Genomic DNA, 25504 nt, shown 5'->3' on the forward strand with positions numbered 1-25504 from the left:
AGGTAAAAACGACGTAACGAGCCTAAAAACCTAATATGATGAATTGATTTTGATGATATTACTGAAAATACATTGGATCAATAAGAAACGTTTTGCTTTGCACCTTGTACTACCACCTGTATTAAATGGACATATGATAACATGAGCCAGTAGTCTGTTGTAGTCTCCTGCTGTTACCTTCTCATAGTACTGGATGTTGTGGTCTGCCATGCCAGTGAGTAACTGTCTGAAGTCTTGTGTCTTGTTGTTCTGCCACTGGTCCCAGTCTGACTTCAGGTCAGCGTTAAAACACTCCACTCTGTCCTGGCACTTCTCCACATCTGTAGGCACCTGTTGTAGAGAGGGGACAGAACTAATCACCTGCAGTAGAGAGGACAGAACTAAGCACCTGCTGTAGAAAGGGGACAGAACTAAGCACCTGCTGTAGAGGACAGGGGACAGAACTAAGCACCTGCTGTAGAGAGGACAGGGGACAGAACTAAGCACCTGTTGTAGAGAGGGGACAGAACTAATCACCTGCAGTAGAGAGGACAGGGGACAGAACTAAGCACCTGCTGTAGAAAGGGGACAGAACTAAGCACCTGCAGTAGAGAGGACAGGGAACAGAACTAAGTACCTGCAGTAGAGAGGACAGGGGACAGAACTAAGCACCTGCTTTAGAAAGGGGACATAACTAAGTATCTGCTGTAGAGAGGACAGGGAACAGAACTAAGCACCTGCTGTAGAGAGGGGACAGAACTAAGCACCTGCTGTAGAAAGGGGACATAACTAAGCACCTGCAGTAGAGAGGACAGGGGACAGAACTAAGCACCTGCTGGAGAGAGGGGACAGAACTAAGTACCTGCTGTAGAAAGGGGACATAACTAAGCACCTGCAGTAGAAAGGGGACAGAACTAAGTACCTGCTGTAGAAGGGGGCAATAACTAAGTACCTGCTGTAGAAAGGGGACATAACTAACCACCTGCCGGAGAGAGGGGACAGGGAACAGAACTAAGCACCTGCTGGAGAGAGGGGACAGAACTAACAGAAATAAGCATGGGAGTATGGGTAAACTGCTAGGGACACATACTGTAGCGCTCGAAGCAAGGCTTTATGGACATGTGGCTCTGCTTGGAGTCTGCTTCAATGGGCATAGCACTACACTAAAAAGGGCTAAAGGAATGGTTGGGGAAAAGCCTAGATCATTAGCATTAGCATTGACTTAGTGCAAGCCTAGATCATTAGCATTAGCATTGACTTAGTGCAAGCCTCGATCATTAGCATTAGCATTGACTTAGTGCAAGCCTAGATCATTAGCATTAGCCTCTGATTTAGTGCAAGCCTAGATCATTAGCATTAGCATTGACTTAGTGCAAGCCTAGATCATTAGCATTAGCATTGACTTAGTACAGAATTAGCACTGGATCATTACCACTGTCAACTATACTTGTTGCTTGCCTGCTCAGGAATGTCACATTCTTCATAGCTACTGTCGGTATGAGGAAAACTGATTCATCCAACCAGACACAGAAAAACGTGTACTTATTAATTTTATGACCTGCTATTGAACTAAGCTGTCTAAGTTTAAGCTTGTCTGTGTTCGAGTAACTGGTTTAGAGACATTGCTGTAGGCTCCTATGGATCTCAAAACGGCACCCTATCCCCCTATATAGTGCACTACTTTTGGCGAAGGCCCATTGAGTTTTGACTAGACTAACCTTGGCTGTTGGTCTCTCTTCTTTCCGGAGCGCAGCAGCTTCCAGTTTGGCCTCATATTCTGCCTGGACGTTGTCCCTCTTCTTCAGAACAGCCTGGCAGAGCAGAACGATACCAGATGTTATATCTATTCCACTCTCACATTCATACTGTTCATCATTACAATCCACACTTCTTATTCAAATCATAGTTTAATATCTGTTTTTAAAGGTGGAGGAAAAACGAATTCTCCAACTCAACTCCTCTTCTGTAGAAACCAGACTGGGTTAGTTAGTAGAGAGATGTGACTGAAACCAGACTGGGTTAGTTAGTAGAGAGATGTGACTGAAACCAGACTGGGTTAGTTAGTAGAGAGATGTGACTGAAACCAGACTGGGTTAGTTACTAGAGAGATGTGACTGAAACCAGACTGGGTTAGTTACTAGAGAGATGTGACTGAAACCAGACTGGGTTAGTTAGTTACTAGAGAGATGTGACTGAAACCAGACTGGGTTAGTTAGTAGAGAGATGTGACTGAAACCAGACTGGGTTAGTTAGTAGAGATATGTGACTGAAACCAGACTGGGTTAGTTACTAGAGAGATGTGACTGAAACCAGACTGGGTTAGTTAGTAGAGAGATGTGACTGAAACCAGACTGGGTTAGTTAGTAGAGAGATGTGACTGAAACCAGACTGGGTTAGTTAGTAGAGAGATGTGACTGAAACCAGACTGGGTTAGTTAGTAGAGAGATGTGACTGAAACCAGACTGGGTTAGTTACTAGAGAGATGTGACTGAAACCAGACTGGGTTAGTTACTAGAGAGATGTGACTGAAACCAGACTGGGTTAGTTACTAGAGAGATGTGACTGAAACCAGACTGGGTTAGTTAGTTACTAGAGAGATGTGACTGAAACCAGACTGGGTTAGTTAGTAGAGAGATGTGACTGAAACACGACTGGGTTAGTTACTAGAGAGATGTGACTGAAACCAGACTGGGTTAGTTAGTAGAGAGATGTGACTGAAACCAGACTGGGTTAGTTACTAGAGAGATGTGACTGAAACAAGACTGGGTTAGAAACCAGACTGGGTTAGTTAGTTACTAGAGAGATGTGACTGAAACCAGACTGGGTTAGTTAGTTACTAGAGAGATGTGACTGAAACAAGACTGGGTTAGTTAGTAGAGAGATGTGACTGAAACCAGACTGGGTTAGTTACTAGAGAGATGTGACTGAAACCAGACTGGGTTAGATAGTAGAGAGATGTGACTGAAACCAGACTGGGTTAGTTACTAGAGAGATGTGACTGAAACAAGACTGGGTTAGAAACCAGACTGGGTTAGTTAGTTACTAGAGAGATGTGACTGAAACAATACTGGGTTAGTTAGTTAGTTACTAGAGAGAGGTGACTGAAACCAGAATGGGTTAGTTAGTAGAGAGATGTGACTGAAACAAGACTGGGTTAGTTAGTAGAGAGATGTGACTGAAACAAGACTGGGTTAGTTAGTAGAGAGATGTGACTGAAACAAGACTGGGTTAGTTAGTAGAGAGATGTGACTGAAACAAGACTGGGTTAGTTAGTAGAGAGATGTGACAAACATGACTGGATTAGAAACAAGACTGGGTTAGTTAGTAGAGAGATGTGACTGAAACAAGACTGGGTTAGTTAGTAGAGAGATGTGACTGAAACAAGACTGGGTTAGTTAGTAGAGAGATGTGACTGAAACCAGACTGGGTTAGTTAGTAGAGAGATGTGACTGAAACCAGACTGGGTTAGTTAGTAGAGAGATGTGACTGAAACCAGACTGGGTTAGTTAGTAGAGAGATGTGACAAACACGACTGGGTTAGTTAGTAGAGAGATGTGACTGAAACCAGACTGGGTTAGTTAGTAGAGAGATGTGACTGAAACAAGACTGGGTTAGAAACCAGACTGGGTTAGTTAGTTACTAGAGAGATGTGACTGAAACCAGACTGGGTTAGTTAGTAGAGAGATGTGACTGAAACAAGACTGGGTTAGTTAGTAGAGAGATGTGACAAACACGACTGGGTTAGTTACTAGAGAGATGTGACTGAAACCAGACTGGGTTAGTTAGTAGAGAGATGTGACTGAAACCAGACTGGGTTAGTTAGTAGAGAGATGTGACTGAAACCAGACTGGGTTAGTTAGTAGAGAGATGTGACTGAAACCAGACTGGGTTAGTTACTAGAGAGATGTGACTGAAACCAGACTGGGTTAGTTACTAGAGAGATGTGACTGAAACCAGACTGGGTTAGTTAGTTACTAGAGAGATGTGACTGAAACCAGACTGGGTTAGTTAGTAGAGAGATGTGACTGAAACACGACTGGGTTAGTTACTAGAGAGATGTGACTGAAACCAGACTGGGTTAGTTAGTAGAGAGATGTGACTGAAACCAGACTGGGTTAGTTACTAGAGAGATGTGACTGAAACCAGACTGGGTTAGTTAGTAGAGAGATGTGACTGAAACCAGACTGGGTTAGTTAGTAGAGAGATGTGACTGAAACCAGACTGGGTTAGTTAGTAGAGAGATGTGACTGAAACCAGACTGGGTTAGTTAGTAGAGAGATGTGACTGAAACCAGACTGGGTTAGTTACTAGAGAGATGTGACTGAAACCAGACTGGGTTAGTTACTAGAGAGATGTGACTGAAACCAGACTGGGTTAGTTAGTTACTAGAGAGATGTGACTGAAACCAGACTGGGTTAGTTAGTAGAGAGATGTGACTGAAACCAGACTGGGTTAGTTAGTAGAGAGATGTGACTGAAACCAGACTGGGTTAGTTACTAGAGAGATGTGACTGAAACCAGACTGGGTTAGTTAGTTACTAGAGAGATGTGACTGAAACCGGACTGGGTTAGTTACTAGAGAGATGTGACTGAAACACGACTGGGTTAGTTACTAGAGAGATGTGACTGAAACCAGACTGGGTTAGTTAGTAGAGAGATGTGACTGAAACACGACTGGGTTAGTTACTAGAGAGATGTGACTGAAACCAGACTGGGTTAGTTAGTAGAGAGATGTGACTGAAACCAGACTGGGTTAGTTAGTAGAGAGATGTGACTGAAACACGACTGGGTTAGTTACTAGAGAGATGTGACTGAAACCAGACTGGGTTAGTTAGTAGAGAGATGTGACTGAAACCAGACTGGGTTAGTTACTAGAGAGATGTGACTGAAACCGGACTGGGTTAGTTACTAGAGAGATGTGACTGAAACAAGACTGGGTTAGAAACCAGACTGGGTTAGTTAGTTACTAGAGAGATGTGACTGAAACCAGACTGGGTTAGTTAGTTACTAGAGAGATGTGACTGAAACAAGACTGGGTTAGTTAGTAGAGAGATGTGACTGAAACCAGACTGGGTTAGTTACTAGAGAGATGTGACTGAAACCAGACTGGGTTAGTTAGTAGAGAGATGTGACTGAAACCAGACTGGGTTAGTTACTAGAGAGATGTGACTGAAACAAGACTGGGTTAGAAACCAGACTGGGTTAGTTAGTTACTAGAGAGATGTGACTGAAACAATACTGGGTTAGTTAGTTAGTTACTAGAGAGAGGTGACTGAAACCAGAATGGGTTAGTTAGTAGAGAGATGTGACTGAAACAAGACTGGGTTAGTTAGTAGAGAGATGTGACTGAAACAAGACTGGGTTAGTTAGTAGAGAGATGTGACTGAAACAAGACTGGGTTAGTTAGTAGAGAGATGTGACTGAAACAAGACTGGGTTAGTTAGTAGAGAGATGTGACTGAAACAAGACTGGGTTAGTTAGTAGAGAGATGTGACTGAAACAAGACTGGGTTAGTTAGTAGAGAGATGTGACTGAAACCAGACTGGGTTAGTTAGTAGAGAGATGTGACTGAAACCAGACTGGGTTAGTTAGTAGAGAGATGTGACTGAAACCAGACTGGGTTAGTTAGTAGAGAGATTTGACTGAAACCAGACTGGGTTAGTTAGTAGAGAGATGTGACAAACACGACTGGGTTAGTTAGTAGAGAGATGTGACTGAAACCAGACTGGGTTAGTTAGTAGAGAGATGTGACTGAAACCAGACTGGGTTAGTTAGTAGAGAGATGTGACAAACACGACTGGGTTAGAAACCAGACTGGGTTAGTTAGTTACTAGAGAGAGGTGACTGAAACCAGACTGGGTTAGTTAGTAGAGAGATGTGACTGAAACCAGACTGGGTTAGAAACCAGACTGGGTTAGTTAGTAGAGAGATGTGACTGAAACAAGACTGGGTTAGTTACTAGAGAGATGTGACTGAAACAACACTGGGTTAGTTAGTAGAGAGATGTGACAAACAAGACTGGGTTAGTTAGTAGAGAGATGTGACTGAAACCAGACTGGGTTAGTTAGTAGAGAGATGTGACTGAAACAAGACTGGGTTAGTTAGTAGAGAGATGTGACTGAAACCAGACTGGGTTAGTTAGTAGAGAGATGTGACTGAAACCAGACTGGGTTAGTTAGTAGAGAGATGTGACTGAAACAAGACTGGGTTAGTTAGTAGAGAGATGTGACTGAAACCAGACTGGGTTAGTTAGTAGAGAGATGTGACTGAAACCAGACTGGGTTAGTTAGTTAGTAGAGAGATGTGACTGAAACCAGACTGGGTTAGTTGGTTAGTAGAGAGATGTGACTGAAACCAGACTGGGTTAGTTAGTAGAGAGATGTGACTGAAACAACACTGGGTTAGTTAGTAGAGAGATGTGACTGAAACCAGACTGGGTTAGTTAGTAGAGAGATGTGACTGAAACCAGACTGGGTTAGTTAGTAGAGAGATGTGACAAACACGACTGGGTTAGTTAGTAGAGAGATGTGACTGAAACCAGACTGGGTTAGTTAGTAGAGAGATGTGACTGAAACCAGACTGGGTTAGTTACTAGAGAGATGTGACTGAAACCAGACTGGGTTAGTTAGTTACTAGAGAGATGTGACTGAAACCAGACGGGGTTAGTTAGTAGAGAGATGTGACTGAAACCAGACTGGGTTAGTTAGTAGAGAGATGTGACTGAAACCAGACTGGGTTAGTTACTAGAGAGATGTGACTGAAATCAGACTGGGTTAGTTAGTAGAGAGATGGATCAAGGATCTCTCTGTACTTTGCTCCGTTCATCTTTCCCTCGATCCTGACTAGTCTCCCAGTCCCTGCCGCTGAAAAACATCCCCACAGCATGATGCTGCCACCACCATGCTTCACCGTAGGGATGGTGCCAGGTTTCCTCCAGACGTGACGCTTGGCATTCAAGCCAAAGAGTTCCATCTTTCATCAGACCAGAGAATCTTGTTTCTCATGGTCTGAGAGTCCTTTAGGTGCCTTTTGGCAAACTCCAAGCAGGCTGTCATGTGCCTTTTACTGAGGAGTGGCTTCCGTCTGGCCACTCTACCATAAAGGCCTGATTGGTGGAGTGCTGCAGAGATGGTTGTGCTTCTGGAAGGTTCTCCCATCTCCACAAAGGAACTGACCAAGGCCCTTCTTCCCTGATTAATTCCTTCTTCCCTGACTCTAGGAAGAGTATTGGTGGTTCCAAACTTCTTCCATTTTAAGAATGAGGTCACTGTGTTCTTGGGGACCTTCAAAGCTGCAGAAATGTTTTGGGACCCTTCCCCAGATCGGTGCCTCGACACAATCCTGTCTCGGAGCTCTACGGACAATTCCTTCGACCTCATGGCTTGGTTTTAGCTCTGACATTGTACTGTCACATGTGGGACCTTATATAGACAGGTGTGTGCCTTTCCAAATCATGTCCAAGCAATTTAATTTACCACAGGTGGACTCTAATCAAGTTCTAGAAACATCTCAAGGAAGATCAATGGAAACATGATGCACCTGAGCTTAATTTCGAGTCTCATAGCAAAGGGTCTGAATACTTATGTAACTAATATTTTTGTAAAGGTATATTTTTATTTATACCCCCCCCCCCCCTTTGTCTCCCCAATTGTGATCCAATTACAATCTTGTCTCATCGCTGTAACTCCCCAACGGGATCGGGAGAGGTGAAGGTCGAGTCACGCGTCCTCTGAAACATGACCCACCAAAACGCACTCCTTAACACCCAAGACTGGGTTAGTTAGTAGAGAGATGTGACTGAGACAACACTGGGTTAGTTAGTTAGTTAGTGTGATGTGAAGGAAATATGACTGGGTTAGTTAGTTAGTTAGTTAGTTAGTTAGTTAGTTAGTTAGTTAGAGTGATGTGAAGGAAATATGACTGGGTTAGTTAGTTAGTTAGTTAGTTAGTTAGTTAGTTAGTTAGTTAGTGTGACTGAAACAACACTGGGTTGGGTGGAACCAGAGACATATGTAGAGAAAGTCCCTGGCTGTGGTTAGAACTAAGGAACCTGTTGGAGGTCAGAGGTCAGGGTCAAATGGGAGACATGGGGTTGGAACTAAGGAACGTGTTGGAGGTCAGAGGTCAGGGTCAAATGGGAGACATGGGGTTGGAACTAAGGAACCTGTTGGAGGTCAGAGGTCAGGGTCAAATGGGAGACATAGGGTTGGAACTAAGGAACCTGTTGGAGGTCAGGGTCAAATGGGAGACATGGGGTTGGAACTAAGGAACCTGTTGGAGGTCAGAGGTCAGGGTCAAATGGGAGACATAGGGTTGGAACTAAGGAACCTGTTGGAGGTCAGAGTCAAATGGGAGACATGGGGTTGGAACTAAGGAATGTGTTGGAGGTCAGAGGTCAGGGTCAAATGGGAGACATGGGGTTGGAACTAAGGAACGTGTTGGAGGTCAGAGGTCAGGGTCAAATGGGAGACATGGGGTTGGAACTAAGGAACGTGTTGGAGGTCAGGGTCAAATGGGAGACATGGGGTTGGAACTAAGGAACGTGTTGGAGGTGAGAGGTCAGGGTCAAATGGGAGACATGGGGTTGGAACTAAGGAACGTGTTGGAGGTCAGGGTCAAATGGGAGACATGGGGTTGGAACTAAGGAACGTGTTGGAGGTCAGAGGTCAGGGTCAAATGGGAGACATGGGGTTGGAACTAAGGAACCTGTTGGAGGTCAGAGGTCAGGGTCAAATGGGAGACATGGGGTTGGAACTAAGGAACCTGTTGGAGGTCAGAGGTCAGACTTACCTTCATGGACTCGATATAGAGGACGTATTCTCGGAGCACGGGCAGGAAGTCTCCGCTCATATCCTGGGTGAGTTCGTCCAGGGCGATGGAGCAGTTAGCCATGCAGCTGGCCACGCCCTCCAGAGGCCCCTGTAGCTCTGCCTCCGACGCCGCCCAGGTGGTGTAGACTGGACCGTACTCCTTCAGCTCTGCTAGGTACTCTACACACACACACACACACACACACACACAAACACACACGGAGGGGAAGAGTAAGGGACGCAGAGTCAAAACCCAGCTGGTATAGAATGGACCATAATCCTTCGGCTCCAAAATGTACTTTAGAGAGAGAGAGACAGAGAGGGGAAGAGCAGACCGAAATCACACAGTGAGACAGTCTGACAGACAGTCCCAGCACAGAGACAGTCTGACAGAGAGTCCCAGCACAGAGAGACAGTCTGACAGAGAGTCCCAGCACAGAGAGACAGTCTGACAGAGAGTCCCAGCACAGAGAGACAGTCTGACAGAGAGTCCCAGCACACAGAGACAGTCTGACAGAGTCCCAGCACAGAGAGACAGTCTGACAGAGAGTCCCAGCACAGAGAGACAGTCTGACAGAGAGTCCCAGCACAGTGAGACAGTCTGACAGAGTCCCAGCACAGAGACAGTCTGACAGAGAGTCCCAGCACAGAGAGACAGTCTGACAGAGAGTCCCAGCACACAGAGACAGTCCGACAGAGAGTCCCAGCACACACAGAGACAGTCCGACAGAGAGTCCCAGCACACAGAGAGACAGTCCGACAGAGAGTCCCAGCACACAGAGACAGTCCGACAGAGAGTCCCAGCACAGAGAGACAGTCTGACAGAGAGTCCCAGCACAGAGAGACAGTCTGACAGAGAGTCCCAGCACACAGAGACAGTCTGACAGAGAGTCCCAGCACAGAGAGACAGTCTGACAGAGAGTCCCAGCACAGAGAGACAGTCTGACAGAGAGTCCCAGCACAGTGAGACAGTCTGACAGAGAGTCCCAGCACAGTGAGACAGTCTGACAGAGAGTCCCAGCACAGAGAGACAGTCTGACAGAGAGTCCCAGCACAGTGAGACAGTCTGACAGAGAGTCCCAGCACAGTGAGACAGTCTGACAGAGAGTCCCAACACAGAGAGACAGTCTGACAGAGAGTCCCAGCACAGTGAGACAGTCTGACAGAGTCCCAGCACAGTGAGACAGTCTGACAGAGTCCCAGCACAGTGAGACAGTCTGACAGAGAGTCCCAGCACAGAGAGACAGTCCGACAGAGAGTCCCAGCACACAGAGACAGTCTGACAGAGAGTCCCAGCACAGACAGTCCGACAGAGAGTCCCAGCACACAGAGACAGTCTGACAGAGAGTCCCAGCACACAGAGACAGTCTGACAGAGAGTCCCAGCACACAGAGACAGTCTGACAGAGTCCCAGCACACAGAGACAGTCCGACAGAGAGTCCCAGCACACAGAGACAGTCCGACAGAGAGTCCCAGCACACAGAGAGACAGTCCGACAGAGTCCCAGCACAGTGAGACAGTCTGACAGAGAGTCCCAGCACAGAGACAGTCTGACAGAGAGTCCCAGCACAGAGAGACAGTCTGACAGAGAGTCCCAGCACACAGAGACAGTCCGACAGAGAGTCCCAGCACACAGAGAGACAGTCCGACAGAGAGTCCCAGCACACAGAGACAGTCCGACAGAGAGTCCCAGCACACACAGAGACAGTCCGACAGAGAGTCCCAGCACACAGAGAGACAGTCCGACAGAGAGTCCCAGCACACAGAGACAGTCCGACAGAGAGTCCCAGCACACAGAGACAGTCCGACAGAGAGTCCCAGCACAGAGAGACAGTCCGACAGAGAGTCCCAGCACAGAGAGACAGTCTGACAGAGAGTCCCAGCACAGTGAGACAGTCTGACAGAGAGTCCCAGCACAGAGAGACAGTCTGACAGACAGTCCCAGCACAGTGAGACAGTCTGACAGAGAGTCCCAACACAGAGAGACAGTCTGACAGCGTCCCAGCACAGAGAGACAGTCTGACAGAGAGTCCCAGCACACAGAGACAGTCTGACAGAGAGTCCCAGCACAGAGAGACAGTCTGACAGAGAGTCCCAGCACAGAGAGACAGTCCGACAGAGAGTCCCAGCACACAGAGACAGTCTGACAGAGAGTCCCAGCACAGACAGTCTGACAGAGAGTCCCAGCACACAGAGACAGTCTGACAGAGAGTCCCAGCACACAGAGACAGTCTGACAGAGTCCCAGCACACAGAGACAGTCTGACAGAGAGTCCCAGCACAGAGAGAGACAGTCCGACAGAGAGTCCCAGCACAGAGAGACAGTCTGACAGAGAGTCCCAGCACAGAGAGACAGTCTGACAGAGAGTCCCAGCACAGAGAGACAGTCCGACAGAGAGTCCCAGCACAGAGAGTCCCAGCACACAGAGACAGTCTGACAGAGAGTCCCAGCACAGAGAGACAGTCTGACAGAGAGTCCCAGCACAGTGAGACAGTCTGACAAGAGTCCCAGCACAGAGAGACAGTCTGACAGACAGTCCCAGCACACAGAGACAGTCTGACAGAGTCCCAGCACAGAGAGACAGTCTGACAGACAGTCCCAGCACACAGAGACAGTCTGACAGAGAGTCCCAGCACAGAGAGACAGTCTGACAGAGAGTCCCAGCACACAGAGACAGTCTGACAGAGAGTCCCAGCACACAGAGACAGTCTGACAGAGAGTCCCAGCACAGAGAGACAGTCTGACAGAGAGTCCCAGCACACAGAGACAGTCTGACAGAGAGTCCCAGCACACAGAGACAGTCTGACAGAGAGTCCCAGCACAGAGAGACAGTCTGACAGAGAGTCCCAGCACAGAGAGACAGTCTGACAGAGAGTCCCAGCACAGTGAGACAGTCTGACAGAGTCCCAGCACAGAGAGACAGTCTGACAGAGAGTCCCAGCACACAGAGAGACAGTCTGACAGAGAGTCCCAGCACACACAGTGACAGTCCGACAGAGTGAAGTATGAACAAGACAGTTATGTTACCTACCAGACTGTTCTTTGATGATTCTCTGTGCTATCCTGTCGATAGTACCCAGCTTCTGTGTGAACATATCCAGGTAGTCTCCCATAGCAGAAAACTCCACGGGTCGACCCCTCAGCTTGTACCCTCCGGTCACGTACTTCACAGACTCCCCCATCTTAGAGAGCAGGGCTAGGCCTTGTCTCTTATTCAGGTCCTGAGGAGAAACCACAACGGTTAGAGCCTTGTCTCTTATTCAGGTCCTGAGGAGAAACCACAACGGTTAGAGCCTTGTCTCTTATTCAGGTCCTGAGGAGAAACCACAACGGTTAGGGCCTTGTCTCTTATTCAGGTCCTGAGGAGAAACCACAACGGTTAGGGCCTTGTCTCTTATTCAGGTCCTGAGGAGAAACCACAACGGTTAGGGCCTTGTCTCTTATTCAGGTCCTGAGGAGAAACCACAACGGTTAGGGCCTTGTCTCTTATTCAGGTCCTGAGGAGAAACCACAACGGTTAGGGCCTTGTCTCTTATTCAGATCCTGAGGAGAAACCACAACACGCAGGTTAACACCACAACACGCAGGTTAACACCACAACACGCAGGTTAACACCACAACACGCAGGTTAACACCACAACACGCAGGTTAACACCACAACACGCAGATTAACACCACAACACGCAGGTTAACACCACAACACGCAGGTTAACACCACAACACACAGGTTAACACCACAACACGCAGGTTAACACCACAACACAACACGCAGGTTAACACCACAACACAACACGCAGGTTAACATCACAACACGCAGGTTAACACCACAACACGCAGGTTAACACCACAACACGCATGTTAACACCACAACACAACACGCAGGTTACCACAACACACAGGTTAACACCACAACACGCAGGTTAACACCACAACACGCAGGTTAACACCACAACACGCAGGTTAACACCACAACACACAGGTTAACACCACAACACACAGGTTAACACCACAACACGCAGGTTAACACCACAACACGCAGGTTAACACCACAACACGCAGATTAACACCACACCACAACACGCAGGTTAACACCACAACACACAGGTTAACACCACAACACGCAGGTTAACACCACAACACGCAGGTTAACACCACAACACGCAGGTTAACACCACAACACGCAGGTTAACACCACAACACAACACGCAGGTTAACACCACAACACAACACGCAGGTTAACACCACAACACAACACGCAGGTTAACACCACAACACAACACGCAGGTTAACACCACAACACAACACGCAGGTTAACACCACAACACAACACGCAGGTTAACACCACAACACGCAGGTTAACACCACAACACAACACGCAGGTTAACATCACAACACGCAGGTTAACACCACAACACGCATGTTAACACCACAACACAACACGCAGGTTAACACCACAACACGCAGGGTAACACCACAACACGCAGGGTAACAACACAACACGCAGGTTACCACAACACGCAGGTTAACACCACAGTACGCAGGTAAACACCACAACACAACACGCAGGTTAACACCACAACACGCAGGTTAACACCACAACACGCAGGTTAACACCACAACACAACACGCAGGTTAACACCACAACACGCAGGGTAACACCACAACACGCAGGTTAACACCACAACACAACACGCAGGTTAACACCACAACACGCAGGTTAACACCACACCACGCAGGTTAACACCACAACACGCAGGTTAACACCACAACACAACACGCAGGTTAACACCACAACACGCAGGTTAACACCACAACACGCAGGTTAACACCACAACACAACACGCAGGTTAACACCACAACACGCAGGTTAACACCACAACACAACACGCAGGTTAACACCACAACACGCAGGTTAACACCACAACACGCAGGTTAACACCACAACACGCAGGTTAACACCACAACACGCAGGTTCACACCACAACACGCAGGTTCACACCACAACACGCAGGTTAACACCACAACACACAGGTTAACACCACAACACAACACGCAGGTTAACACCACAACACGCAGATTAACACCACAACACGCAGGTTAACACCACAACACGCAGGTTAACACCACAACACGCAGGTTAACACCACAACACGCAGGTTAACACCACAACACGCAGGTTAACACCACAACACAACACGCAGGTTAACACCACAACACAACACGCAGGTTAACACCACAACACAACACGCAGGTTAACACCACAACACAACACGCAGGTTAACACCACAACACACAGGTTAACACCACACCACAACACACAGGTTAACACCACAACACAACACGCAGGTTAACACCACAACACAACACGCAGGTTAACACCACAACACGCAGGTTAACACCACAACACAATACGCAGGTTAACACCACAACACGCAGGTTAACACCACAACACAATACGCAGGTTAACAACACAACCAGCAGGTTAACACCACAACACGCAGGCTAACACCACAACACGTAGGTTAACACCACAACACGCAGGTTAACACCACAACACAACACGCAGGTTAACACCACAACACGCAGGTTAACACCACAACACAACACGCAGGTTAACAACACAACCAGCAGGTTAACACCACAACACGCAGGCTAACACCACAACACGTAGGTTAACACCACAACACGCAGGTTAACACCACAACACAACACGCAGGTTAACACCACAACTCGCAGGTTAACACCACAACACGCAGGTTAACACCACAACACGCAGGTTAACACCACAACACAACACGCAGGTTAACAACACAACCAGCAGGTTAACACCACAACACGCAGGCTAACACCACAACACGTAGGTTAACACCACAACACGCAGGTTAACACCACAACACAACACGCAGGTTAACACCACAACTCGCAGGTTAACACCACAACACGCAGGTTAACACCACAACACGCAGGTTAACACCACAACACGCAGGTTAACACCACAACACGCAGGTTAACACCACAACTCGCAGGTTAACACCACAACTCGCAGGTTAACACCACAACACGCAGGTTAACACCACAACACGCAGGTTAACACCACAACACGCAGGTTAACACCACAACACGCAGGTTAACACCACAACACGCAGGTTAACACCACAACACGCAGGTTAACACCACAACACACAGGTTAACACCACAACACGCAGGTTAACACCACAACACGCAGGTTAACACCACAACACACAGGTTAACACCACAACACGCAGATTAACACCACAACACACAGATTAACACCACAACACGCAGGTTAACACCACAACACGCAGGTTAACACCACAACACAACACGCAGGTTAACACCACAACACGCAGGTTAACACCACAACACACAGGTTAACACCACAACACACAGGTTAACACCACAACACGCAGGGTAACACCACAACACGCAGGTTAGAGCCTTGTCCACCACTGTTACAATATTAGACTAACTGACGTTTGAAAGACTTTGATTGGATACTCCTTAAAACTTTATTTAATTTACAGAGTTACGAGAGAGTGATATTTACAGTATTGTCATACCTCCCATGCTAACATACTATATAGAGCCCTGTATCAATGTTAACTCCCATGCTAACATACTATATAGAGCCCTGCATCAATGTTAACTCCCATGCTAACATACTATATAGAGCCCTGTATCAATGTTAACTCCCATGCTAACATACTATATAGAGCCCTGTATCAATGTTAACTCCCATGCTAACATACTATATAGAGCCCTGTATCAATGTTAACTCCCATGCTAACATACTATATAGAGCCCTGTATCAATGTTAACTCCCATGCTAACATACTATATAGAGCCCTGTATCAATGTTAACTCCCATGCTAACATACTATATAGAGCCCTGCATCAATGTTAAGCCTGAGCTGTACCCATGCCAGTGACCTTCAGGCCAGGCCCGAATGATTCTGCCTAATTTAAGGCCCGGCCCGAATGATTCTGCCTAATTTAAGGCCCGGCCCGAAACCACAAACTTCCTCTGCTAGTCAGTCCCTGAACCCCCCCGTGTAAATACGATTTCCCATCTTCTCAAATGTATCTCTGGCTCTGCTCAACGACGAATAGACTTGACAGAGTACTTAGCTGTTGGCTACTTTTTGGTCTAAACTCCGACAACTCAAGGAACATTTAAAAAAAAAATTCTAAACAAATAATCTTTCCCGTCTTATATTTGGATAAGGATGAAGCACTTCTGACGTTATGATCAGTCAGACTTTACTGCAGCAGCAGAGCACGAACAAATGGCTTCAAATTTAATCAATTTAATTATACCTGAGTCCTAACCATACCTTAGGCATTGATGAAAAACAGCCCCTACCCGGTCCTAACCCGGTCCTAACCCGATAACATCTGGGCCCATCGGGCTCTGGTAGAAGAGCTCTACTAACATACCTTGGCAGAGAGGAAGGAGTTTAAGTGTTCGTTGAACGACAGGACAGGATGGTCAGCCACTCTCTTCAGGAACTTATCCAGAGCCTTCCTCCTCGTCTCAACAAACTCCTCAGAGAACCGGTCCACCACCCCCTTCATCACAAACTTCTCAGGGAGGGGCTGGAGGGGGAGCACAGAGAGAGCACAAGAGAGATCGAGGACGACAGGAGAGAGAGCGAGGAGCGCGAGAGAGAGCGAGACAGGAGAGAGAGCGAGACAGGAGAGAGAGCGAGGCGCGCGAGAGAGAGCGAGAGAGAGCGAGGCGCGCGCGAGACAGAGCGAGAGAGAGCGAGGCGCGCGCGAGAGAGAGCGAGAGAAGAGAGAGCAAGAGAAGAAAGAGCGAGAGAAATTGAGATTGGGGGGGACAGAGAGAGAGAGAGTAAACATATAAATGATTAAATACAAATCTTAGAATCAACTATTAAAGACTTCCAGAACCTGCTGGATTCCAGAACCTGCTGGATTCCAGAACCTGCTGGATTCCAGAACCTGCTGGATTCCAGAACCTGCTGGATTCTCCAATTACATTGAATAAACTACAGGACATAATACAAACCCTCCAACCCAAAAAGGGCCTACAGCAGCACCTAGATCTTCTGCACAGATTCAGCCAGACTTGTGAGCATAGCCTTGCTACTGAGAAAGGCTGCCGTAGGCAGACATGGCTCTCAAGAGAAGACAGGCTATGTGCTCACTGCCCACAAAATGAGGTGGAAACTGAGCTGCACTTCCTAACCTCCTGCCAAATGTATGACCATAGAGACACATATTTCCCTCAGATTACACAGACCCACAAAGAATTTGAAAACAAATTCAATTTTGATAAACTCCCATATCTACTGGGTGAAATACCACAGTGTGACATCACAGCAGCAAGATTTGTGACCTGTTGTCACAAGAAAAGGGCAACCAGTGAAGAACAAACACCATTGTAAATACAACCCATATTTATGTTTATTTATTTTCCCTTTTGTACTTAAAGCATTTGCACATCATTATAACACTGTATATAGATATAATATGACATTTGTAAAGTCTTTATTCTTTTTGTGAGTGTAAAGTTTACTGTTCATTTGTATTGTTTATTTCACTTCTGTTTATTATCTAGTTCATTTTCTTTGACAATGTTGACATATGTTTCCGATGCCAACAAAGCCCTAAATTGAAACTGAAATGTAATTGAGTAAGAGTGTCAAAAATCTGTGTTGCCATCGGCCAAAGAGGGAATTTCTGTTTGTTTTCTGAGCGGGAAACCAGGGTTCAGATCCAACCAGTTAAACTAGTACCTAAGTTACGGGTGTGTAGTCTAGGGTCAGGGTCAGGGGTTACCTACTGGTATGAGATGTGGAGACTTGGGTTAGGGTTAAGGGTTACCTACTGGTATGAGATGTGTAGTCTAGGGTTAGGGGTTAAGGGTTACCTACTGGTATGAGATGTGTAGTCTAGGGTCAGGGGTCAGGGGTTACCTACTGGTATGAGATGTGTAGTCTAGGGTCAGGGGTTAAGGGTTACCTACTGGTATGAGATGTGTAGTCTAGGGTCAGGGGTTACCTACTGGTATGAGATGTGTCGTCTAGGGTCAGGGGTTCAGGGTTACCTAGTGGTATGAGATGGGTAGTCTTGGGTTAGGGTCAGGGGTTAAGGGTTACCTACTGGTATGAGATGTATAGTCTAGGGTCAGGGGTTAAGGGTTACCTACTGGTATGAGATGTGTAGTCTAGGGTCAGGGGTTAAGGGTTACCTACTGGTATGAGATGTGTAGTCTAGGGTCAGGGGTTAAGGGTTACCTACTGGTATGAGATGTGTAGTCTAGGGTCAGGGGTTAAGGGTTACCTACTGGTATGAGATGTGTAGTCTAGGGTCAGGGGTTAAGGGTTACCTACTGGTATGAGATGTGTAGTCTAGGGTTAGGGGTTAAGGGTTACCTACTGGTATGAGATATGTAGTCTAGGGTCAGGGGTTACCTACTGGTATGAGATGTGTCGTCTAGGGTCAGGGGTTCAGGGTTACCTAGTGGTATGAGATGGGTAGTCTTGGGTTAGGGTCAGGGGTTAAGGGTTACCTACTGGTATGAGATGTATAGTCTAGGGTCAGGGGTTAAGGGTTACCTACTGGTATGAGATGTGTAGTCTAGGGTCAGGGGTTAAGGGTTACCTACTGGTATGAGATGTGTAGTCTAGGGTCAGGGGTTAAGGGTTACCTACTGGTATGAGATGTGTAGTCAGGGGTTAAGGGTTACCTACTGGTATGAGATGGGTAGTCTAGGGTCAGGGGTTAAGGGTTACCTACTGGTATGAGATGTGTAGTCTAGGGTCAGGGGTTCAGGGTTAAGGGTTACCTACTGGTATGAGATGTGTAGTCTAGGGTCAGGGGTTAAGGGTTACCTACTGGTATGAGATGTGTAGTCTAGGGTCAGGGGTTCAGGGTTACCTAGTGGTATGAGATGTCTAGGGTCAGGGGTTAAGGGTTACCTACTGGTATGAGATGTGTAGTCTAGGGTCAGGGTCAGGGGTTAAGGGTTACCTACTGGTATGAGATGTGTAGTCTAGGGTCAGGGGTTAAGGGTTACCTACTGGTATGAGATGTGTAGTCTAGGGTCAGGGTCAGGGGTTAAGGGTTACCTACTGGTATGAGATGTGTAGTCTAGGGTCAGGGGTTAAGGGTTACCTACTGGTATGAGATGTGTAGTCTAGGGTCAGGGGTTCAGGGTTACCTACTGGTATGAGATGTGTAGTCTAGGGTCAGGGGTTAAGGGTTACCTACTGGTATGAGATGTGTAGTCTAGGGTCAGGGTCAGGGGTTAAGGGTTACCTACTGGTATGAGATGTGTAGTCTAGGGTCAGGGTCAGGGGTTAAGGGTTACCTACTGGTATGAGATGTGTAGTCTAGGGTCAGGGGTTAAGGGTTACCTACTGGTATGAGATGTGTAGTCTAGGGTCAGGGGTTAAGGGTTACCTACTGGTATGAGATGTGTAGTCTAGGGTCAGGGTCAGGGGTTAAGGGTTACCTACTGGTATGAGATGTGTAGTCTAGGGTCAGGGGTTAAGGGTTACCTACTGGTATGAGATGTGTAGTCTAGGGTCAGGGTCAGGGGTTAAGGGTTACCTACTGGTATGAGATGTGTAGTCTAGGGTCAGGGGTTAAGGGTTACCTACTGGTATGAGATGTGTAGTCTAGGGTCAGGGGTTCAGGGTTACCTACTGGTATGAGATGTGTAGTCTAGGGTCAGGGGTTAAGGGTTACCTACTGGTATGAGATGTGTAGTCTAGGGTCAGGGTCAGGGGTTAAGGGTTACCTACTGGTATGAGATGTGTAGTCTAGGGTCAGGGTCAGGGGTTAAGGGTTACCTACTGGTATGAGATGTGTAGTCTAGGGTCAGGGGTTAAGGGTTACCTACTGGTATGAGATGTGTAGTCTAGGGTCAGGGTCAGGGGTTAAGGGTTACCTACTGGTATGAGATGTGTAGTCTAGGGTCAGGGGTTAAGGGTTACCTACTGGTATGAGATGTGTAGTCTAGGGTCAGGGTCAGGGGTTAAGGGTTACCTACTGGTATGAGATGTGTAGTCTAGGGTCAGGGGTTAAGGGTTACCTACTGGTATGAGATGTGTAGTCTAGGGTCAGGGGTTCAGGGTTACCTACTGGTATGAGATGTGTAGTCTAGGGTCAGGGGTTAAGGGTTACCTACTGGTATGAGATGTGTAGTCTAGGGTCAGGGGTTCAGGGTTACCTACTGGTATGAGATGTGTAGTCTAGGGTCAGGGGTTAAGGGTTACCTACTGGTATGAGATGTGTAGTCTAGGGTCAGGGTCAGGGGTTAAGGGTTACCTACTGGTATGAGATGTGTAGTCTAGGGTCAGGGTCAGGGGTTAAGGGTTACCTACTGGTATGAGATGTGTAGTCTAGGGTCAGGGGTTAAGGGTTACCTACTGGTATGAGATGTGTAGTCTAGGGTCAGGGGTTAAGGGTTACCTACTGGTATGAGATGTGTAGTCTAGGGTTAAGGGTTAAGGGTTACCTACTGGTATGAGATGTGTAGTCTAGGGTCAGGGGTTAAGGGTTACCTACTGGTATGAGATGTGTAGTCTAGGGTCAGGGGTTAAGGGTTAAGGGTTACCTACTGGTATGAGATGTGTCGTCTTGGGTTAGGGGTTAAGGGTTACCTAATGGTATGATATGTATAGTCTAAGGTCAGGGGTTAAGGGTTACCTACTGGTATGAGATGTGTCGTCTTGGGTTAGGGTTAAGGGTTACCTACTGGTATGAGATGTGTAGGCTGACTATCCTCCAACTTGGTCCTGAGCCAATCAAAGTCCTGGTAGCGTCTCCTCACGGTGTACTCTGGTAGGTCAAACTCCACCCGCGTTGTCTGAAGAGAGAGAGAGAGAGAGACATGGAGGGTTACACTGTGTTACCTAGCCTCAGAGTACTGAGGTAGGTCAAACTCCACCAGTCTGGAGCAGGTATTCCCAAACTGGGCTACACACAATGCCATCGGGGGTACGCCAAATAAAAACGTGATTCACATTTTTTTTTAAATACTATATTTAACTTTTCTTTTTTAAACTTCCCTTCACATTTACAAACAGTCTATAACAGTCATTTATATTTTCCATTTTTGGGTTAGGCTTTTTTCTCTCAGTATGGTGATAATATGGTATGGTGATAATATGGTATGGTGATAATATGGTATGGTGAGGTCTCTCAGTATGGTGATAATATGGTATGGTGATAACATGGTATGGTGATAACATGGTATGGTGAGGTCTCTCAGTATGGTGATAATATGGTATGGTGAGGTCTCTCAGTATGGTGATAATATGGTATGGTGATAACATGGTATGGTGATAACATGGTATGGTGAGGTCTCTCAGTATGGTGATAACATGGTATGGTGAGGTCTCTCAGTATGGTGATAATATGGTATGGTGATAATATGGTATGGTGAGGTCTCTCAGTATGGTGATAATATGGTATGGTGAGGTCTCTCAGTATGGTGATAATATGGTATGGTGATAATATGGTATGGTGAGGTCTCTCAGTATGGTGATAATATGGTATGGTGATAATATGGTATGGTGAGGTCTCTCAGTATGGTGGTAATATGGTATGGTGATAATATGGTATGGTGAGGTCTCTCAGTATGGTGATAATATGGTATGGTGATAACATGGTATGGTGATAACATGGTATGGTGAGGTCTCTCAGTATGGTGATAATATGGTATGGTGATAATATGGTATGGTGATAACATGGTATGGTGATAACATGGTATGGTGATAATATGGTATGGTGAGGTCTCTCAGTATGGTGATAACATGGTATGGTGATAACATGGTATGGTGATAATATGGTATGGTGAGGTCTCTCAGTATGGTGATAATATGGTATGGTGATAACATGGTATGGTGAGGTCCCTCAGTATGGTGGTAATATGGTATGGTGATTATATGGTATGGTGATAACATGGTATGGTGATAATATGGTATGGTGAGGTCCCTCAGTATGGTGGTAATATGGTATGGTGAGGTCCCTCAGTATGGTGGTAATATGGTATGGTGAGGTCCCTCAGTATGGTGATAATATGGTCTCTCAGTATGGTGATAATATGGTCTCTCAGTATGGTGATAATATGGTATGGTGATTATATGGTATGGTGATAATATGGTATGGTGATAATATGGTCTCTCAGTATGGTGATAATATGGTCTCTCAGTATGGTGATAATATGGTATGGTGAGGTCTCTCAGTATGGTTATAGTATGGTATGGTTATAGTATGGTATGGTGAGGTCTCTCAGTATGGTTATAGTATGGTATGGTGAGGTCTCTCAGTATGGTTATAGTATGGTATGGTTATAGTATGGTATGGTGAGGTCTCTCAGTATGGTTATAGTATGGTATGGTGAGGTCTCAGTATGGTTATAGTATGGTATGGTTATAGTATGGTATGGTTATAGTATGGTCTCTCAGTATGGTTATAGTATGGTATGGTTATAGTATGGTCTCTCAGTATGGTTATAGTATGGTATGGTGAGGTCTCAGTATGGATATAGTATGGTATGGTTATAGTATGGTATAGTGAGGTCTCTCAGTATGGTTATAGTATGGTATGGTTATAGTATGGTATAGTGAGGTCTCTCAGTATGGTTATAGTATGGTATGGTTATAGTATGGTATGGTGAGGTCTCAGTATGGTTATAGTATGGTATGGTGAGGTCTCAGTATGGTTATAGTATGGTATGGTTATAGTATGGTATGGTGAGGTCTTAGTATGGTTATAGTATGGTATGGTGAGGTCTCAGTATGGTTATAGTATGGTATGGTTATAGTATGGTATAGTGAGGTCTCTCAGTATGGTTATAGTATGGTATGGTTATAGTATGGTATGGTGAGGTCTCAGTATGGTTATAGTATGGTATGGTTATAGTATGGTATGGTGAGGTCTCAGTATGGTTATAGTATGGTATGGTTATAGTATGGTATGGTGAGGTCTCTCAGTATGGTTATAGTATGGTATAGTGAGGTCTCTCAGTATGGTTATAGTATGGTATGGTGAGGTCTCAGTATGGTTATAGTATGGTATGGTTATAGTATGGTCTCTCAGTATGGTTATAGTATGGTATGGTTATAGTATGGTATGGTTATAGTATGGTCTCTCAGTATGGTTATAGTATGGTATGGTGAGGTCTCAGTATGGATATAGTATGGTATGGTTATAGTATGGTATGGTTATAGTATGGTATAGTGAGGTCTCTCAGTATGGTTATAGTATGGTATGGTGAGGTCTCAGTATGGTTATAGTATGGTATGGTGAGGTCTCAGTATGGTTATAGTATGGTATGGTGAGGTCTCAGTATGGTTATAGTATGGTATGGTGAGGTCTCAGTATGGTTATAGTATGGTATGGTTATAGTATGGTATGGTGAGGTCTCAGTATGGTTATAGTATGGTATGGTTATAGTATGGTATGGTTATAGTATGGTCTCTCAGTATGGTTATAGTATGGTATGGTTATAGTATGGTATGGTTATAGTATGGTATGGTTATAGTATGGTATGGTGAGGTCCTCGGTAATTCCCAAGCCTGATTTGTATTTCTATTTTAGAACTGACCATCTGTTGTGTTGTAAAACCAACTACTTCTATGTCTGGGACCACCAGGCTATGAAAGTCCTATAATCGGGGGTTAAATCTGACCGGAGGACGCAAAAAACCCAAAACTATTCATGTAATGCAACTGGTTCCACATGTTCCACCATCTGTTTCCTCCAGCTCAGCGTACAGAGTGGACCCTTGGTTAATGCATGGTTCCACCATCTGTTTCCTCCAGCTCAGCGTACAGAGTGGACCCTTGGTTAATGCATGGTTCCACATGTTCCACCATCAGTTTCCTCCAGCTCAGCGTACAGTGGACCCTTGGTTGATGCATGGTTCCACGTGTTCCACCATCTGTGTTCCCTCCAGCTCAGCGTACAGAGTGGACCCTTGGTTAATGCATGGTTCCACGTGTTCCACCATCTGTGTTCCCTCCAGCTCAGCGTACAGAGTGGACCCTTGGTTAATGCATGGTTCCACATGTTCTACCATCTGTGTTTCCTCCAGCTCAGCGTACAGAGTGGACCCTTGGTTAATGCATGGTTCCACATGTTCCACCATCTGTGTTTCCTCCAGCTCAGCGTACAGAGTGGACCCTTGGTTAATGCATGGTTCCGCATGTTCCACCATCTGTGTTTCCTCCAGCTCAGCGTACAGAGTGGACCCTTGGTTAATGCATGGTTCCACATGTTCCACCATCTGTGTTTCCTCCAGCTCAGCGTACAGAGTGGACCCTTGGTTAATGCATGGTTCCACATGTTCCACCATCTGTGTTTCCTCCAGCTCAGCGTACAGAGTGGACCCTTGGTTAATGCATGGTTCCACATGTTCCACCATCTGTGTTCCCTCCAGCTCAGCGTACAGAGTGGACCCTTGGTTAATGCATGGTTCCACATGTTCCATCTGTGTTTCCTCCAGCTCAGCGTACAGAGTGGACCCTTGGTTAATGCATGGTTCCACATGTTCCACCATCTGTGTTTCCTGCAGCTCAGCGTACAGTGGACCCTTGGTTAATGCATGGTTCCACCATCTGTGTTTCCTCCAGCTCAGCGTACAGAGTGGACCCTTGGTTAATACATGGTTCCACCATCTGTGTTCCCTCCAGCTCAGCGACAGAGTGGACCCTTGGTTAATGCATGGTTCCACCATCTGTGTTTCCTCCAGCTCAGCGTACAGAGTGGACCCTTGGTTAATGCATGGTTCCACATGTTCCACCATCTGTATTCCCTCCAGCTCAGCGTACAGAGTGGACCCTTGGTTAATGCATGGTTCCACATGTTCCACCATCTGTGTTTCCTCCAGCTCAGCGTACAGAGTGGACCCTTGGTTAATGCATGGTTCCACATGTTCCACCATCTGTGTTCCCTCCAGCTCAGCGTACAGAGTGGACCCTTGGTTAATGCATGGTTCCACATGTTCTACCATCTGTGTTTCCTCCAGCTCAGCGTACAGAGTGGACCCTTGGTTAATGCATGGTTCCACATGTTCCATCTGTGTTTCCTCCAGCTCAGCGTACAGAGTGGACCCTTGGTTAATGCATGGTTCCACATGTTCCACCATCTGTGTTTCCTGCAGCTCAGCGTACAGTGGACCCTTGGTTAATGCATGGTTCCACCATCTGTGTTTCCTCCAGCTCAGCGTACAGAGTGGACCCTTGGTTAATGCATGGTTCCACCATCTGTGTTTCCTCCAGCTCAGCGTACAGAGTGGACCCTTGGTTAATGCATGGTTCCACATGTTCCACCATCTGTGTTCCCTCCAGCTCAGCGTACAGAGTGGACCCTTGGTTAATGCATGGTTCCACATGTTCCACCATCTGTGTTTCCTGCAGCTCAGCGTACAGAGTGGACCCTTGGTTAATGCATAGTTCCACATGTTCCACCATCTGTGTTCCCTCCAGCTCAGCGTACAGAGTGGACCCTTGGTTAATGCATGGTTCCACATGTTCCACCATCTGTGTTTCCTGCAGCTCAGCGTACAGAGTGGACCCTTGGTTCATGCATGACTTAGTAATCACCTCACTATCACACTCCCCCGCCCACCCCTACGGCAGTGTACAGTATTACATAGTAAAGTGTGTATATTACAGCAGTATACAGTATTACTATAGTATTGTATAGTAAAGT

At 46.4% G+C, this 25504-nt stretch overlaps 1 protein-coding gene across 1 annotated transcript in view; it reads right to left on the bottom strand.

Moving 5' to 3' along the window:
• Positions 1 to 25504, bottom strand: part of LOC115126331 (sorting nexin-30-like) — a 66377-nt gene that overhangs the window by 13118 nt on the left and 27755 nt on the right. The window contains exons 3-8 of the mRNA XM_065017156.1: positions 20541 to 20651; positions 16247 to 16405; positions 11820 to 12009; positions 8769 to 8968; positions 1698 to 1790; positions 178 to 330 (exon numbers count right to left, since the gene is read on the bottom strand). Of these exons, the coding sequence (XP_064873228.1) occupies positions 178 to 330; positions 1698 to 1790; positions 8769 to 8968; positions 11820 to 12009; positions 16247 to 16405; positions 20541 to 20651 (906 nt within the window). The remainder of the gene's footprint in view (positions 1 to 177; positions 331 to 1697; positions 1791 to 8768; positions 8969 to 11819; positions 12010 to 16246; positions 16406 to 20540; positions 20652 to 25504) is intronic.

Source organism: Oncorhynchus nerka, linkage group LG4, assembly GCF_034236695.1.
Source record: "Oncorhynchus nerka isolate Pitt River linkage group LG4, Oner_Uvic_2.0, whole genome shotgun sequence".
Lineage (NCBI taxonomy): Eukaryota > Metazoa > Chordata > Actinopteri > Salmoniformes > Salmonidae > Oncorhynchus > Oncorhynchus nerka.